Source organism: Phaenicophaeus curvirostris, chromosome 1 (assembly GCF_032191515.1).
Source record: "Phaenicophaeus curvirostris isolate KB17595 chromosome 1, BPBGC_Pcur_1.0, whole genome shotgun sequence".
NCBI lineage: Eukaryota > Metazoa > Chordata > Aves > Cuculiformes > Cuculidae > Phaenicophaeus > Phaenicophaeus curvirostris.
In genome coordinates this window covers 138404073-138419453 of record NC_091392.1, presented here as the reverse complement: position 1 = coordinate 138419453, position 15381 = coordinate 138404073, and the positions used below count along the sequence as shown (strand labels likewise).

At 42.2% G+C, this 15381-nt stretch overlaps 1 protein-coding gene across 2 annotated transcripts in view; it reads left to right on the top strand.

The window, feature by feature from the left end:
• The window catches only part of LOC138730572 (cohesin subunit SA-2-like), a 66358-nt gene extending 51280 nt beyond the window's left edge, over positions 1-15078 (top strand). For both annotated transcript variants that reach the window (XM_069875872.1, XM_069875865.1), the window contains 10 exons: positions 761-853; positions 1466-1634; positions 3535-3686; positions 4530-4631; positions 5932-6086; positions 6182-6310; positions 9654-9844; positions 10883-11057; positions 12059-12152; positions 14025-15078. In XM_069875872.1, coding sequence (XP_069731973.1) covers positions 761-853; positions 1466-1634; positions 3535-3686; positions 4530-4631; positions 5932-6086; positions 6182-6310; positions 9654-9844; positions 10883-11057; positions 12059-12152; positions 14025-14033 — 1269 coding nt within the window. In that variant the 3' untranslated portion in view covers positions 14034-15078. The remainder of the gene's footprint in view (positions 1-760; positions 854-1465; positions 1635-3534; positions 3687-4529; positions 4632-5931; positions 6087-6181; positions 6311-9653; positions 9845-10882; positions 11058-12058; positions 12153-14024) is intronic.
• The last annotated feature ends 303 nt before the right edge of the window (positions 15079-15381 follow it).

The window sequence follows — 15381 nt, the reverse complement described above, 5'->3', positions numbered from 1 at the left end:
AATCCAGCCCTCCTGGAAGAGCATTCTTCTTTTACTGACTGCTCAAAGCTCAGTGCAGTGCAGCAGCTGGGACCTGGTGAAGGATCAGAAAGGCTTTTATGTGGCTGTGGGCAAACCGAATAGTCTCTCGTGCTGGATTCATCTTAACAAATAGATATATCCAAGCTTCTGAGTGCCAAAGTTAGTAGCGTAGTTAAACTGCATTCCCTCTGTAGTCAATAGTTGGAGAGAGAAAAGCAGCTCCAGCAGGCAGTTCACATTGAAAACTAGGTGGGATAGAGCAGAGTTTTTATGGCTCTACTTCCATCTCTAAAGTGGAAATCATTATCACTGCTTCGTAAGGATAAGCTGAAGTGAATAAGGGAATACAAGTTGTTAGAGCTGCCCGTCCTACAGATGGAGAAGCCGAGAGTTTAGGACTTGCTGAATGCCATTATCCTCAGCAAGTGTGACAGACACACATGTCCTAGTGGTGTTTGTCACATTTCTGCACCAGAGTTGGGGGAAGTATATATTTTTATGGATTGACCTTTCTATCCCAGCTAATGTGCCTGAAAACAAGACATGATTTTAAAGTTGTTCATAGCCAGTAGGTTGTTGCAACTGTGAGATGTCAGTTTCTTTCATAATGTCATCAGCTGTGCTATCTTAAATGAATTACATCAGTGGAAGAAAGTTGTGACTGTTGTTTGTTCTGCAATTCTCTAGTGAATCTGTCCCTAATGTATTTGTCCTGTCACTTTTCTAAATACATTTTTAGGAGACTATTTTTGCACTAAGAAGAGAGCTGAGACGTTTCAGTCAGATTTGCATGTCCTTCCTCCACCATAAGGAAAAAGATGTAAGAGAAAAGGTTTGTGTTTCTTTATTGCTTAACTGACTTCCACACTCAGTCTTCATTTTAAACACCTACCTTTCATTTCAAGCTAGCATTTCCTTCTACTGATTTTTGCTGGTTTCTTTCTCTTAGTAGAGAAATAAAGCTTTAAAAAACCCCTGTGATCAGGTATTTACTTTAAAGGAAAATTACAGTTATGTTAGTTAAAATGCTACAGAAGTTACTGCTTTAATCAAGCATGGATCCACCTGCTGAATCTGAATGTCTCAATTTGCCAGTTGACAATCATTGTGTTTTCTGATTGGGCTGATTAGTGTACTGTTTGCTCTCAGTGCTTTATTAATACCTTGCCCTGAATATTACCTAAAAAATAAAGAAATCTGGGAAATTGTCCACTGATTCATCTGTTTCCCTCAGCACAATACACGATACTTGTATGTATTGTACCCTAAGGTACTAGTTCTGGAAGGGCTTAGCTGTGGCATTTTACCACACGTAGAGGTAAACAGAAATCTTTAGTTTGCAAAGAAGAAGCTAAAATGTGACTTGATGGAGATGCAAAGTGGAGTTGGTATGAAAAGTAACATAGTCTCTAGATCTTTCTTTGGCTTTGTTTGCTTGATGCAGGCCTTCATGATACTCTGTGACTGGTTGCTGATTTTGAGTCATCGGGATTCAAATAATAACGAAGAAGCAGTTGAACTTCTAGACTGTCTTCCTAGCACGTCACTTCAGGAAAAACTGCTTTTGTTTATCCAGGAACATGTCTTCATGGAAGAAGAAGAGGAAAGCAAAGGTTAGATATCATCATCACTGGAGAAACAACATACCACTTTTGCTGTCATTTGTCATCTGCATGGAGTATATCAGGAAAGGAAAAGGGGCTGGTCTGTTTTGGGGTATTTTTTTCTTTTACATTTTAGCCCCTTTACAAACAAAGTAGCTGATGTGTTATTCACTGATCTATATCCATTGTGGAGCAACCACAGGAAATAGGTGCCAGTTTACTTGTGGGATGAAAGGAGCTGATGAAATGCACGAGTGGGTGAGAATGTAAAAGTACTTGGTAGACCAACTTTGGTCATACAGCTGATGGTGTTAGAGGAAGGCCTAGCAGTGTTACAGTGGGTCTCTGTCAATTCATGGACACTTCTAAACCATCAGAGTGAAGGACTAGTGGGTTTTGACTTGAAGGGTGTGGGGCAGAATGTAGTGGGAAATAGTACTGGTTGCTTTGTTGCCGTTTTCAAACACATTCAAGATGCCGTATTGAGGCTGTTACTATCAAGGCTGGTTTCTTTTGGGAGTATTTTGAAAATAGATTGTTAGGTCAGTGTGGTTTTGAGGCTGAGTTTAGGTGTCATGCTTTGAAAAACCAGGCATTGTTCCCGGTTACTGCGTCAGACTCTTGTCTTTCAGCTGTTCAGATGCAGTTCTGTGTTCAGTTTTGGGTATCACACTTCTTCAGGTCACAGTGTATATGCAAGACGTGATGAGCCTAAATTGCAACAGGGAGATAGCAGGAGAGAATTCTTGTTGGTAAAGGTAGAGATAAAATAGTAAAGATTCCTCAAGTAGGTTGTAGTATCCTAGTCATGGGAGTTTTTGAAGCAGTTTGTTTCAGGTTGCATATCTTATGTACCTGAAACTGATAAAATTGGTCCTATTTTTGTCAAATGGTCTGAGATCTGTTTCAAACCCGTTTTGTATGATGCTTTCAATTCCTCAGTCCTCCCCACAAAGGTTCCCAGTCATCCCATTGCAGAGTCCTTGCAGAACATATTATTTTTGTCATGCTGTGGGTGCGCTTGTCTGTGTGCATAAGTGGCAGCTGCTTCATTTTAGTTTTAACTCTAATTTGTAGATACTTCTGATCAATTACTTGCCTTTATGTTTGTTTCCAGGCCCATGGTCCTGCTAGAAGCAGAAACGTCAACATGAAAATTATAGGTCAGATGGAGGCCTTTTGGCAGTTGATAGATTACATTCACAGCAGGAAAGAGTGTATCTCACTTCTCCTGCTGTAAGAAGCTCTCCATAAGCACCTCCCTAAGCTGTGTTGGAAGACTGCTAAGAGTATTTGTTTTCTATGAGTTATCCAGCTAGTAATTAAGCCATGTTCCAGAGTCTTTGTGTGTTCTTAATGATATAGAATCATAGAATGGTTTTGGTTGGAATGAAATAACTTTTTTCTTTAACTTTTGTTGATAACCACTTGGAGAGTTTAATCTGAACTCTTCTTTTGTTGACTCTGCATGGCAACTTTTGCCGGATTTCTGATGAGTTATGTGCTGATTTTCTGTGTTATTCTAGGGGAAAAAAAAAGTGGTTGCAATTTGTCTGGTCTCTTCCATTTGGTGTGTTTGTGCCTTTTATTCTGCAGCCTATTTGGTTCTTTTCTATAGCTGTGAGCAGTGTTGTTCAAGAAGATTCTGACTAGTAGAATTGCAAAAGCCCTGTGAAGATCAGAGTAGAAGACTGTGGAAATAACTCGTTTTCCCTGTCATCAGTGGCAGGCTTTGAAATGGAAATACAGCTGTGTTTTCTGATATACACAGGAATCAGCGCTAGCATCTGTTGCCTATCGTGTTGACTGAACAGCTGAGTCTGTGCTATTTGGATGAAAGTTGATCATTAAAATAGAGATATCTTGAATAAAGTAGTAGAACAAAGCTTCAATGCTTTTGTTTCCCTAGACATGACAGAAGAGGAGGAGAGGAAGGATGAAAGTTGCAAACTTGATGACTTGCACGAAAAGCGGAGTCTTCTTGCAGCGTATTGCAAGTTAATAGTGTATAATGTGGTAGAGATGACTGCGGCTGCTGAGATCTATAAGTACTATGTGAAGGTAATGTTTTAGATAACGTTGCTTTGCCATGTCAGTGCATTTTAGCTTTTTGAAAGTGACCCCAGTGTTTATGAAAGATGTGGGGTTAATAGTCTTACGGCTCAGAATCCTTGTATAATCACAAAAAGGCTATAAAATCAAGGAAGAGTAGGGCGAATGTCTCCTCTTTGCTCTGCAAAGGTACCTCACTGCAGACAAAGCAAATGAAAATTGAGTAGAGGTTATGTCTGTCTGGATATTTGCTCCTCAGCATCTCCAGAGAGGCCACTGCCGAGAAGCAGTTTATGGCTGGGAGAGTGTTTTAACTATAGAGTCTTGTACTGAAGAGCTCAACTTACCATACTCTCATACCACTCACACAATCCATATGCAGAAGGCCTAGATCACGTGTCCCGGTATTAAGACGACTGTTGGAGCTTCAGCCACTCTGAAGTGAATTTCAGGAAAGCCGAGAACAGCGCGGAGCGGGCAATGTCCTCAAGTCAATAACAGGACTTTGGAAATACCTGAATAAAGACCTCATTCTTGGGCCCAAGACAAACACTGGTTAAACACACCAAACTCTCTTGTTTCTCTCCCGAGGAGGCATTGTTCTTTTGTGATAATAAATACTTAACAATTTTAGTATAACTTTAATCCTCACGTTACTCTTAAAGGAGCACACCATTGCTTTACATATGAAATAGTACCGAAAGTCCAGTTTTCATCTTTAGCTTGGGTATTCTGATACTGGGAGGGATTTATTAACTTCTTTTGTCATGTGAACACAGTCATGTGTTTTGTGCACTGCCACTGCTAAGGAAGGGAAATGACAATTCTTGTTTGTTCTGTTGATGTTAATAGACCTACAATGATTTTGGAGACATAATTAAAGAAACATTAAGCAAGACGAGGCACAGTAACAAAATTCAGAGTGCCAAGACACTGATTCTCTGTCTGCAGCAGGTAAGGTTAAGATTATAGAAAGAGGCTCAGGGCTAGTATGAAGTTTTTTAATCTACCTTGCCATAATTATTCAAATTAATTAAAAAAATATAGTGGAAGAAATTGTTTCCTTGCCTGTACTTTGTATGTGTATGTTGGTTTTGCATGTCGTAATTAAAACTCCTTTCAAAGCATTACATCTGTTTTAAAACATAAATTTATGCATGATTTTATTGTCTTGTTTTAAATATTCAAATGCATAGTGTTAGGACTGATGAGAGATTGTGGAGTAGTGTTTCTTGGGACACAGTAGGTGTCTCTTAACAAAGGTTAAGGATATTATTGTGTGTTTTATGGACTACCTAAATTCCTGTTGAATTTGAGGAACCACAAATGTGTCAGTGGCTGGCCAGCTCTAATCCCTAGTACTTTTCAGTAATTTTTTCTGGAGGAAAGCGTGTTGCAGCTCTTCTGAAGATTCTCAGTTGCTGGGACTGCAGCTGCTGACTGATGAGGCCAGTTAGCTATTTTAGCAGCTGCTTTTGCTGGCTCTGGTCATGACCAGAGCTGCTTCTGGCTTGTAGTCGTGCCGTAAGCCACAGAGCAGGCTTCTCCCAGGGGTACTGATACATGAGCTTTGCTTATTTCACACATGTTGCCAGAGGCTTAGATCTGTGAACTAGCCCTTGAAATCTGAGCTTAGATGAGGCTAAGCAACATTTGGCTACATATATTCTGCTGACATAGTCAGGACTTGGTGTTTAGGTATCACATAGACAACAGACCCTTTTTGGTCTTTGCTTGACCTTGAAAGTTAACAGGTTGAAGGGAACAAGCTTCTTCCATGTTCTGTTAGGAAGAAACCCCAAAACATAGTTAATTTGGCTCCAGACTAGCTTTTGACCCAGTTTCAGTATAAGAAATTGGACTATACTGTGGCCGGACTTGCTGCTTTGTATCTGCATTCTGATACTCTGAAAGTCTCTGGGGCAAGTTAGGCCTCTTGAGCTTGATTCAGAAGTCCCAACAGGAGATTGGGTCTGTAGAGGCAGCATCTTTAGGAATTGGTTCTCTGTGTATGCACATACTTACTTGTTTATTTTTAATGTGTGCCTGCCTGTTAAGCACAGTGCCCTTTGCGTCAGTTCCTTGTCATTGTTCCAGTTGTGTGCTTCTCGAGCACAAACCTTACCTGCTCTTTGTAAAGCTTCTGTGTGCATAAGGTAACTGTTGCTCCCTCTGTGTATATCTCTGTGGCCTCCTGGTGCTTTGTTTGCCTGCAGGATTACATATGGTTGCTTACTGGAGACTTGTTTTGCAGCTGTTTCAGACACACATAGGAAGCCAAGAGAGCAGTAGCGGTGTGGACTTCTCCTCTGCTTCCTTCGCAAATATGAAAGAACTTGCTCGTCGCTTTTCACTAACATTTGGCTGGGACCAGGTGAAATCCAGAGAATCTGTAGCTATGATACACAAGTATGTGCCACCTAACATCACTTTGTCCACAGTCGTTGCTTTAGTTAGTTGTATGTTTTATTACTCCGTTCTCTCTCTCTTTTTATTTCCAATAGGGAAGGGATTGAATTTGCTTTTCAGGGAGCCACTGGAGGAGATGGAAGATGGTTGCCTCCTAACCTGAGCTTTCTGGCAATCATCAGTGAATTTTCCAACAAGCTGCTAAAGCCTGACAAAAGACTAGTGTAAGTGCGTGTACAGTCAAACACAGCTTGTGTTCTGTGTCTCCTTGCATGTGGGACAGTTGACCTTCAGCATTGCAGAAGTTGCTCAAGGGCTTTTCAGAGAACTTGTGAAATCAATCTGCCCTTGAGGCTGTTCGTTTGAGACATGGTTGTAGAGTTTTGTAGTATGAGTTATTTCAGATTATACATGCAGTATGCATTCTAGATCTTCTTTGGACATAGTTGTGGCCACATGTGGCAATTCTTCTAAAGGAAGGAGTGAAAAAGATTTGCAATTTGACTGTCTGGCTAGTGAAGTGCCAGGAGTGCTTTTCTGAACAGAAAAGTAAAAGCAGAGAAGATTGAGGAAGAGGTAATGCCCAGATCATTATTTTGTAATTTTTGAATTCCGTAGCTTCGGGACTGAATTAAATGGGTTCCATGGAATATATTTGGAATAGAAATATACATGACAGGGTTCATAATAGGGATATTTAAATTAAAGAATTTAGTAATTACAGGGGAATGTGCCCTGATCTCATTGGGCCCGTGTGTTTTACACTGGTTTAAATATTTACATTTAGTAATATAAGAATGATAGCCTTATTTTGGCATCGCTAGGTGTGATACAGCTGAACAGAGAGATGTATGATTGCCTCTTACTGCCTTCTTCGCCTGACTCAACTCCAGCAGATTTTGGGAAGGAAGTGATATTCTTCCCTCTATTTAACCTTTCTTCTGTTTGCTGCTTATTTTGGATCTGGATCTCTGCACTTCAGTCTTCTTATTTACTGATACTGTAAAAACGCAAAATATACAACAGCTATTTTAATTTTCCTTAGAGCATATATGAAGACATGAAGGCATAAGGTGGAATATTAAAACACATCTGCCTTTTTGAATTTCTGAGCAAAATCACTCCAGTGCCTGGCAGGAAGAAGTTAGACTTCAGGAAGAGTTCAATGGAAATGGAGAAAAAGATCTCAACAACTATATTTTGGGGAGGTTAACTTCCATGGGAATGATCAACCAGTTTTTGTATAACAGGGGTCAAGAGTTGTAGAGTGTCTACTTTACTGTTACTTTATGTGACAAATACAGTTTTTCAATGAGCGCCAGCTACCCAGACAGCATATTTTAAAAAATGGATTCAAACCCAAAATGCAAAACGCAGAAGAAAAATGTTTGACGTATACTGATTACAGCCTCTGGTAAATCTGAAGTGGATAATCTGTAGGTAGTGATAGCTTCTTTTTCTGTTCAGGCATTTTTTTCAGAGACAATCTTTTACTAGAGTTGGTTTTGTACAGTTTCTGTACAACTTTTCCAATGTTATCTGGATTTTAAAGAGCTGTTGTCATATGTTCATTGGTTCTTGAAAAACTCCGTCATTTCTTTTACCTCCAAGGAATGTTTTAATTAACTGAGGAAAATACTTCATCATTAATGTGGGCAGATTTAAAACTAAATCCTGGTGATTTTTTTCCTAGGGCTATATTTAACTTCTTGACTAGTAGATATATTCCAGAAGTATATTCCTGAATGTATTAGATACATTAGAATGTATTAGATACATTCAGGTAGATTTATTCATTGACAAATTCTGTGGAAAATGCAAAACCTAGCAGGGAATGGTCTTTGACTTCAGTTTTTACTGTTTCAGACTGCTGTTGGGAACAAATGGGAAACAATAAAATTCACAAGGAGGGAAGCTGCAATTTATCCACAACTACATTCAGTCTGTGTTTCTAGAGGAACTGTTTCTATTCTGGGAGGCCTAAAATGCTTTGCAGGGGCTGGAGATTATATTTCCTCTTAGAATATTTAGGTTTCACTCCATCATAAATTACTGGATGGAATGTTTTAGGTCAACATGAACTTTTAGAAATAAACATCTGGTTATTTTCATTTTTATTATTAATCATAGGATTGATGTCCAGGGCTGTATGTTAACATATGTGAATGTACCTGTAACAGATGAGATGCAGAATATGGGCATTTGTTAGAAAGGAGTATATTTCAACACCATCAAAGTACATGGATTTTTAACCTCCTCCCCTGTAATTGCCCAGGCCATAGCAGTAAAATATCTGACTTGTCAATTGCTCTGTGCCACAAAATGCACACAAGAAATGAATTATTGAATAACAAGTGACATGAAGGGCCTGATTCCTGAATCGGTAGGAGTCTTTCCATTGACATTGATAGCAGTTGGATTAGACCCTAAAACAGTGGTTACAATACATGCTTGTTTGAAACCAACAAATTCCATTACCAGGTTTCTTGATCCCTAGGGCCTCCAGGGTCCATGACTCTTTAATTGTTTCAGAGTTGGTGCTTACCCTAACCTCCTCCCAGCACTGGTTTTCTTGTTTTGCAAAGAAAATTAAATGTCTGATATTTTCCAGGCCACGCTCCTAATCAAAGAAAGAATAATATACTGTACAGGCTGGCGTTAAAACTGTCACTTATGGTATTTGCTAAGGTGGGGTTGGTTTTAACAACACTGGGCTTGATTTTAAAGTGATGAGCTGTAGCTGAAACGTGGTGAATATCCAGTTTCTAATCCTGTGTCAGACTTAAGGGTTTTTTTCTTATTGTTTAGGAATCGGTTAGAAATGTCCCATTTTTCAAAAAGAGTGTTTGAAGGAGACCTCTTTGCTCCAGAAAAGGTGATAACTTCACCTGGGATTCACAGAGGCACCGTGTCAAGTCTCTGTGTTGAATCAGGCAGGACAGGGATTTGGGCCGCTGTTTCCCACATCTTGTGTGTTGTCCTAACTGCAGAGCTCTTAACTGCCTCTCGCAGACACTTGAAATTTTATTGGCATCCTGAGAGAATTGGATTGACTTTGAGATGATACTATAGAACAGGCACTCCTGGTGTAACTACCCCATTTTGTGACCTGCTGTACTATTGAGTCCCTAGGAGTATCGCTTGCCTGGGATCTCCTCTGTGTTGCAATCCATGAGGCAGAAAAAGGCTACCAGGAGAATGGGTTCATCCTTGCTGAGTTCTGCTCCTTTCAGACTGCTCCTGGCAGCCACAACTGGCAGTGATTTCTCCTGCACCGGAAATTCTTTCTGGAGACTGATGTAATTCTGCAATTTCTGTGAATCAAGTGTTGTTTCTAGTGCTAAAATTCAAGCACTCTTTCAGCGTTGAAGACACCGACATTTTAAATATTCATATATTTCAGAAAGGTCACATATTTCTGAGAGAAGGGATGACCTTTCTTTTTCTTTGATGATTCTGTCTGTATGTTTGGAGAGTAGAGGGAAAATGCCTTTCTAGCAATAGTTTCCCTAGGAATCAAGGGGAAAGATACTGAGCTTTCTTACGCTGGCTTTTGGTTTTCTTCAGGTGTGCTTACTTACAGAGGTACATAGCAGAACCACTGTCTTGCAGAGGAGACGAATGGCAGCCACTGATTTGGTACAGAAACTCTTTACTGGCAAATGAAGAAGAGGAGAGCTGCATCCTCGGCAGCTCAGGAGAGTGGTCCCTCATGGGCACATCTAAGATGCCTTCTTTTAAGAGGAAATTGTCTAATGGTATGAAAATGTCCGTATTCTGGAGTGGCCGTATTTGCTTTGTCCCAGCAAAAATGCACTTCATGCTTTGCCTTAGCAGCACTACAGTGTGTTGTATGTTGTGGATTTTGCAGTTTGAAGTGTGGCTTTTGCCTTCAGCTTTGTTGTTGTTAAATGCCTCTTAATCTCTCAGTACCAGGAACAGCACAAAGTGTGGAGGCTTTTTGTGAGCCAAATTCAGATGATCTTGAATTCTGCTCTGTGCTGAGCTCTGGTGTTTGTCTGTGCCATTGAGACTTGGTTCATTGCTTTCAGTTTCTTAGGTAAAGGTGTTGCTGCTTTAGGCCCTGTAGATAATTGAGACAGGAGAAGTATTTCAGAAGGTGATTAAGATCTTGAACCCAGGTGATCTGGGCCAAATCACCTTTTGGGGTCTCTCTCTGTGTTGGATATTTAGGGACCCTGTAGGATTATACTCCTAACTTAAAAAATTTTAGTTATGTGGGCTGGATCCAGGCTATAGCAGCTCTCATGGAATTCCAATCCATAATGAGGCATTTACTGCACTGATATAGTGGGACTTAGTTAAATGTAGCAAAGCCATGATTAAACCAATTGGCAGTAAAACTACCAAGTGCTATGTACATATGCAGTTGTATGTGGAGGAAAGGAAATTTTTCCAGAACGGCCTTTAATTTCTCTCTCATTTTTTCTGAGAAATTTTCTTTTCAGTGACCTGCCTTCAGAAAGCGTGTTCCTTTGTGTCCCAAAGGCCCTCCTTTCCTGAGGGTTATACAGACTCAGCAGTACTGATAGCACTTGGGGACTGGGGCCAATATCATAATTCTAGATTGCAAAAATGACCAGTGGGCAAAGAAAATTGATTTTCTTTTGTGTGGCTTTTAGCTGTTCCTTCAGTAAATTGATGCTTTGCTCCAAATGTCCCTTTGAGCTGCTTGGTGCCGTTGCTTCCGCACTGTGGGGAGAATGCTGGAAATGTCCACCTAAAGACCTTTAACAGCTAGGCTGGAGAATGAGTCTGTTCACTGTCTGTTACAGGGTCTTTGCCTGAAACCAGTAAAACTGAAGCAGCAAGCAAAGCTCCAGACCTGCAGTGCGCTTCCCAGCTTCCCTCTGCAGCCGGGAAAAGCAGAAAGAGGCTAAAATCTCGAGAGATGCACTTGCAGGAACATTTGCCGTTCCTTTCTCCAGGAGGGCTACAGAGAAAGTACTGGTAAGAGTTTCATACCCTACAGCCTCCTTCACTTGTATTGACAGCTAGGGTCTCTGTCCACCTCTGCTGCTGTTTTTTTCTAGTACTTTCCATGGGTAAAGGACATAGAACGTGTGCCCCTCCGGTCTTTCTTGTGGGTTGTATGTTTGGTTTCCTCAGTCCAATATGTGTATTTGCTGGTTTAGCTTGATTGTCCCCATGTGTCACAGGGCTTCCGTGCCTTCTTTGAGTAATATCAACCATGCAGAAGAAAAAAAGACAAGGAAGGATGAGGATTCCCTGTCCCACTTCTCTTGTCCCTGGTACCGACTAGAGGGCTGTGATGTTAGTTACTCCCTGGCTGTTTGCTGCAGCCTGACGAGTGTTTTCTGCATCTCTGGAAATGGAAGAGGATTCCTGCCTCTGCTATTGATTACTGTGTGACTGGTGACTTTCTTCTAGAGAGGTGCAGGTCTGTGTGCAGCACGCACACATACTTGATTCAAATTCTGCTGAAATTAGATGTAAAGAGAGGCTTTGTGGAATTAGGGGGTCTGGAGTTGACTTTTGTGCTCTGTAAAGCACTCAAAGTACTCAGTTGGGATATTTTCCTTTAATACAGTTCAGGTATTGAGGTGTTAGGTGCCATTTCCCATATTGATGAGTTAAAAGTTGAAACACAGATCCCGGAAAGACACATACTTTTCCAGGTTTTGGGACACTTGTTCAATGGACCTGGTGAAAACAAGTGAAATAAATAGGACAAAGATTTATTGAACATGTAGGTGGTTGCAGATCCAGCCCCTGTTTAAATGAATGCTTTGTTTTTGAACTGCTTTGTTGGAAATTCCTCAGAACATAACCTCTTTCATACCTGGGAAATACTGGACCAGAAACTTTGGGCTACCCTACATGGATATCTCAGCAGCAGATCTTAATATGTGAGCTACTCTGCCTTAAGCATGTGTGTGACGTGCAACCTCTGTGGTAAAGTTGCTCAAGATGTAGCTTTTCTTTTCCAGCAAAGAGGAGATTAAGACAGAAGATGCCTCAGAGGAGCGTCAAGCAGAAGACACAATTGAAGATGTCGATGTTGATGTGGTTGGTGCAGACCAGGTAATTCCATCTTGGGTTTTCCAGCCCTGTGGGCAGCTGTAGTTGAAGTGGGTGAATGTGAGTTTGGAATCTCCTGAGGACCCATCTGGCAGCAAAGAGGCTGCTCTTTTGTGGCCCCTTCCAGGCTGAGGAAATGGATTCTGTCCTCTTCCCTTCCCAGCAGCAGCTATAGTCTCCTTCAGCTTTACCTGCATTTTTAAGGCAATTCTTAGTGTAGGATCTGGACCTCCTTAGGTATGTTGAACACCAACTAGGGCACATCCTGAGGAGTATCCAGTTTCCTTTTGTCCCAGACAGTGAAGCTGCTTGATTAAAAGCCATTTGCTGCAGTTGCTTCACGTTATTGAAACATTGCAGAGATGGCGCTTTGCATGGCCTGCAAGGAATGTCTGCTGCAAAATGGTGCTTGTGTTGTGCTCTTTAGATTGAAAGACTTGGAATATGCCTGATCACTGGTGAGCCCAGGGTTCTCGCTGGAGTGTCCCTTGTTTCTTGCCCTTTTCCAGTCAAGGCTGTTGGGGAGATTAAATTGTCCCCAGACCAGCTGGGGATTAAAGGGAAGCACACAGGCAGTGTGGGCTTGGAGTGGCAGCCAGCGTAGCATGGGGGCTGCCCTATGGGCACTGACTCTGCCTTTGGGATCACATAATAGTTCTGCAAAACTGCAGCTGTCTGCCTGGGTCTCAGCTCAGCCCTGGGATGGATACTTCCCGCAGGGAAGGACTTCTGGCCCCTTGGGACAACGGAATGCAAGGATTTAAAACAGGCTCTTCCAGCAGTGACTGTACTGACAGGGGGAGAAAAAACCAGGGCCGTGAGGTTTGCTGTGCTGCAGCCATGACTTCTGTCCTATAGGACTTTGCTGTGTCAGCCACTGCAAGATTTTTCTCCTGTATTTCCTCATGCTTCTGGAATTCTGAAGTGCAAACCCAGAGTCTGGCAGACAGGTTTTTGTAGTGATTCAAGCAACCCCCTGATTTCCAGTGTCTCCACTTACCTGGGATTTTAGAGCCACATTCAAAGACCTTGTCTGATTTTAGACTTTTTAAATGAGTTTTTCTTGTAAAGTTGAACAAATGGTTTCATATTTGAGTGGTGGGGTGTGTTTTGTTTTTTTTTTTAAGAGGGCTAGAAGGAAAAAGGGACGTCTGCCTTTTCTTCCAGTCTTGTGCCTTTTAAAAGGTAGACTATTAGTTTGGACCATATACTTGGAGCAGCTTCTGTTGAAGACACAGCATACAAGTAGTTAACTGTGTTGTCCAAGATCCAAGCCATACAGAAATTGCAGCACTGATCTAGTATGTGGCCTTCCCCTGTAGTGCCTTTTCCCAGCTCCTTGTGGTATAAAAATGCTCCTTTCCTTCTCTGGAAGCTAAATACAGTGCTTCCCGAGAGCCAGCTTCTCTTGGCCAAGCTGCTGAATGGTGAGGCTGTGCTTTTATTCTGATTCATAGACTCTGAGAATAGTTTGGGTTGGAAAGGACTTTAAAGATCATCCAGTTCCAACCTCCCCTGCTATGGGCAGGGACACCTCCCACCAGACCAGGCTGCCCAAGGCCCCATCCAACCTGGCCTTGAACACCTCCAGGGATGGGGCAGCCACAGCTTCCCTGGGCAACCTGTGCCCATGCCTCTCCACCCTCATGGGGAAGAAATTCTTCCTGATGTCTAATCTGAATCTTCCCCCTTCCAGTTTAAAGCCATTCTCCCTTGTCCTGTCACTCCGTGCTTTTGGAAAAAGTCCCTCCCCAGCTTTCCTGTAGCCCCATCAGGTACTGGAAGGCTGCTGTAAGGCCTCCCCTTGTGTGCTCTTTCTTATATGATGTTTCCTTGATAGTATGAGACTGACAATCTCTTTTTCTTTTGGTGTAGGATAGTTAAGAAGCTGAGAGGATGAATGGGAAGGAAGAACACACTACGTTTCTTTTTTTCTGCAAGTTGTTTAACTGAAAACAGAGTTGCGATTGTAGCAGGCACAGCGATGGGAGGTGGGCACCAAGTCAGATCTCTGCCTGCAGGCCCCCACCCTGAACCAGTTCCTCGCGCTGCTGTTGATTTCCCCACATTGCTGCTCAAGGTGTTATCGATTTAGCTGTTGTGCTTCTAAGGCTGCAGGCATCACGAACGTCGTTACTGAAGTGCATCCTGCTCCTTGGTGCTGCCTTGGAACGATTCCCAACCTAAGGAGTGGGATCAGGGTGTCGAGTCAAAGACACTGTAAACTAGACGAGACAAGCTTGCTCAAATCAGCGCGGTGGCTGGCTGCGTTCTGCTGGATGTGTTCTTTACCATCCGAGATAGATAACCAGGGTGGATATCCCCTCGTTTCCTGGTAGCTGACTGCAGGGAGAAAGGAGCCTGGCCAGCTGTGAATGCTGCGACCCACTGGCTGATGGCAGGTGCCTCGGAAGTGCCATTTCCTGCTCGTAAGATGGAAAATGTGGATCCAATAGTCTGAAAGTATTTCTGAATTCCAGTGCTTACACAGATGTGTTTAGTGGTCCGTGGGGACTGGGATGTGTTCCCAGCAGACTTGCATCAAGGCTTCTATATAACAAAGAAAGAAACAGTGAACCGATTGAGTATTTTGCTGTGGAAGAAATTCTTCATACGCAGCGATCGTGTGGTATTGGCTTGGAAAACATAAAGCCTGGAAAGACAATGTGAATAGACTGTAAATATGGCCCTTCAGGTTTTTCCATTTTGGAAATGATTGTGGCTCAAGTGTTTTGGAGGGAGCAGGCTGGGGTGTGCTGGCTGCTTTTACTGACCCTTTGTTACTGCTCCATGGAATTCTACACTACATTAATCTTACCAATCATCTGCTTTATTTTATATATATATATATATTTTGGAATGTAACAGTGTAAAATAAACTCCATAAGCATTGCTATCCTAGAGTACTGAAAGTGCAAGTGCCAGTCTCACACTAAGTCCAGAAACAAGAGATCAATGAGTCCAATGGGATGAGGTTTAACAAGGCCAAGTGCCGGGTCCTGCACTTGGGGCACAACAACCCTGTGCAGTGCTACAGACTAGGAGAAGTCTGTCTAGAAAGCTGCCTGGAGGAGAGGGACCTGGGGGTGTTGGTTGACAGCGACTGAACATGAGCCAGCAGTGTGCCCAGGTGGCCAGGAAGGCCAATGGCATCTTGGCTTGTATCAGAAACGGCATGACCAGCAGGTCCAGGGAGGTTATCCTCCCTCTGTACTCGGCACTGGTGAGACCG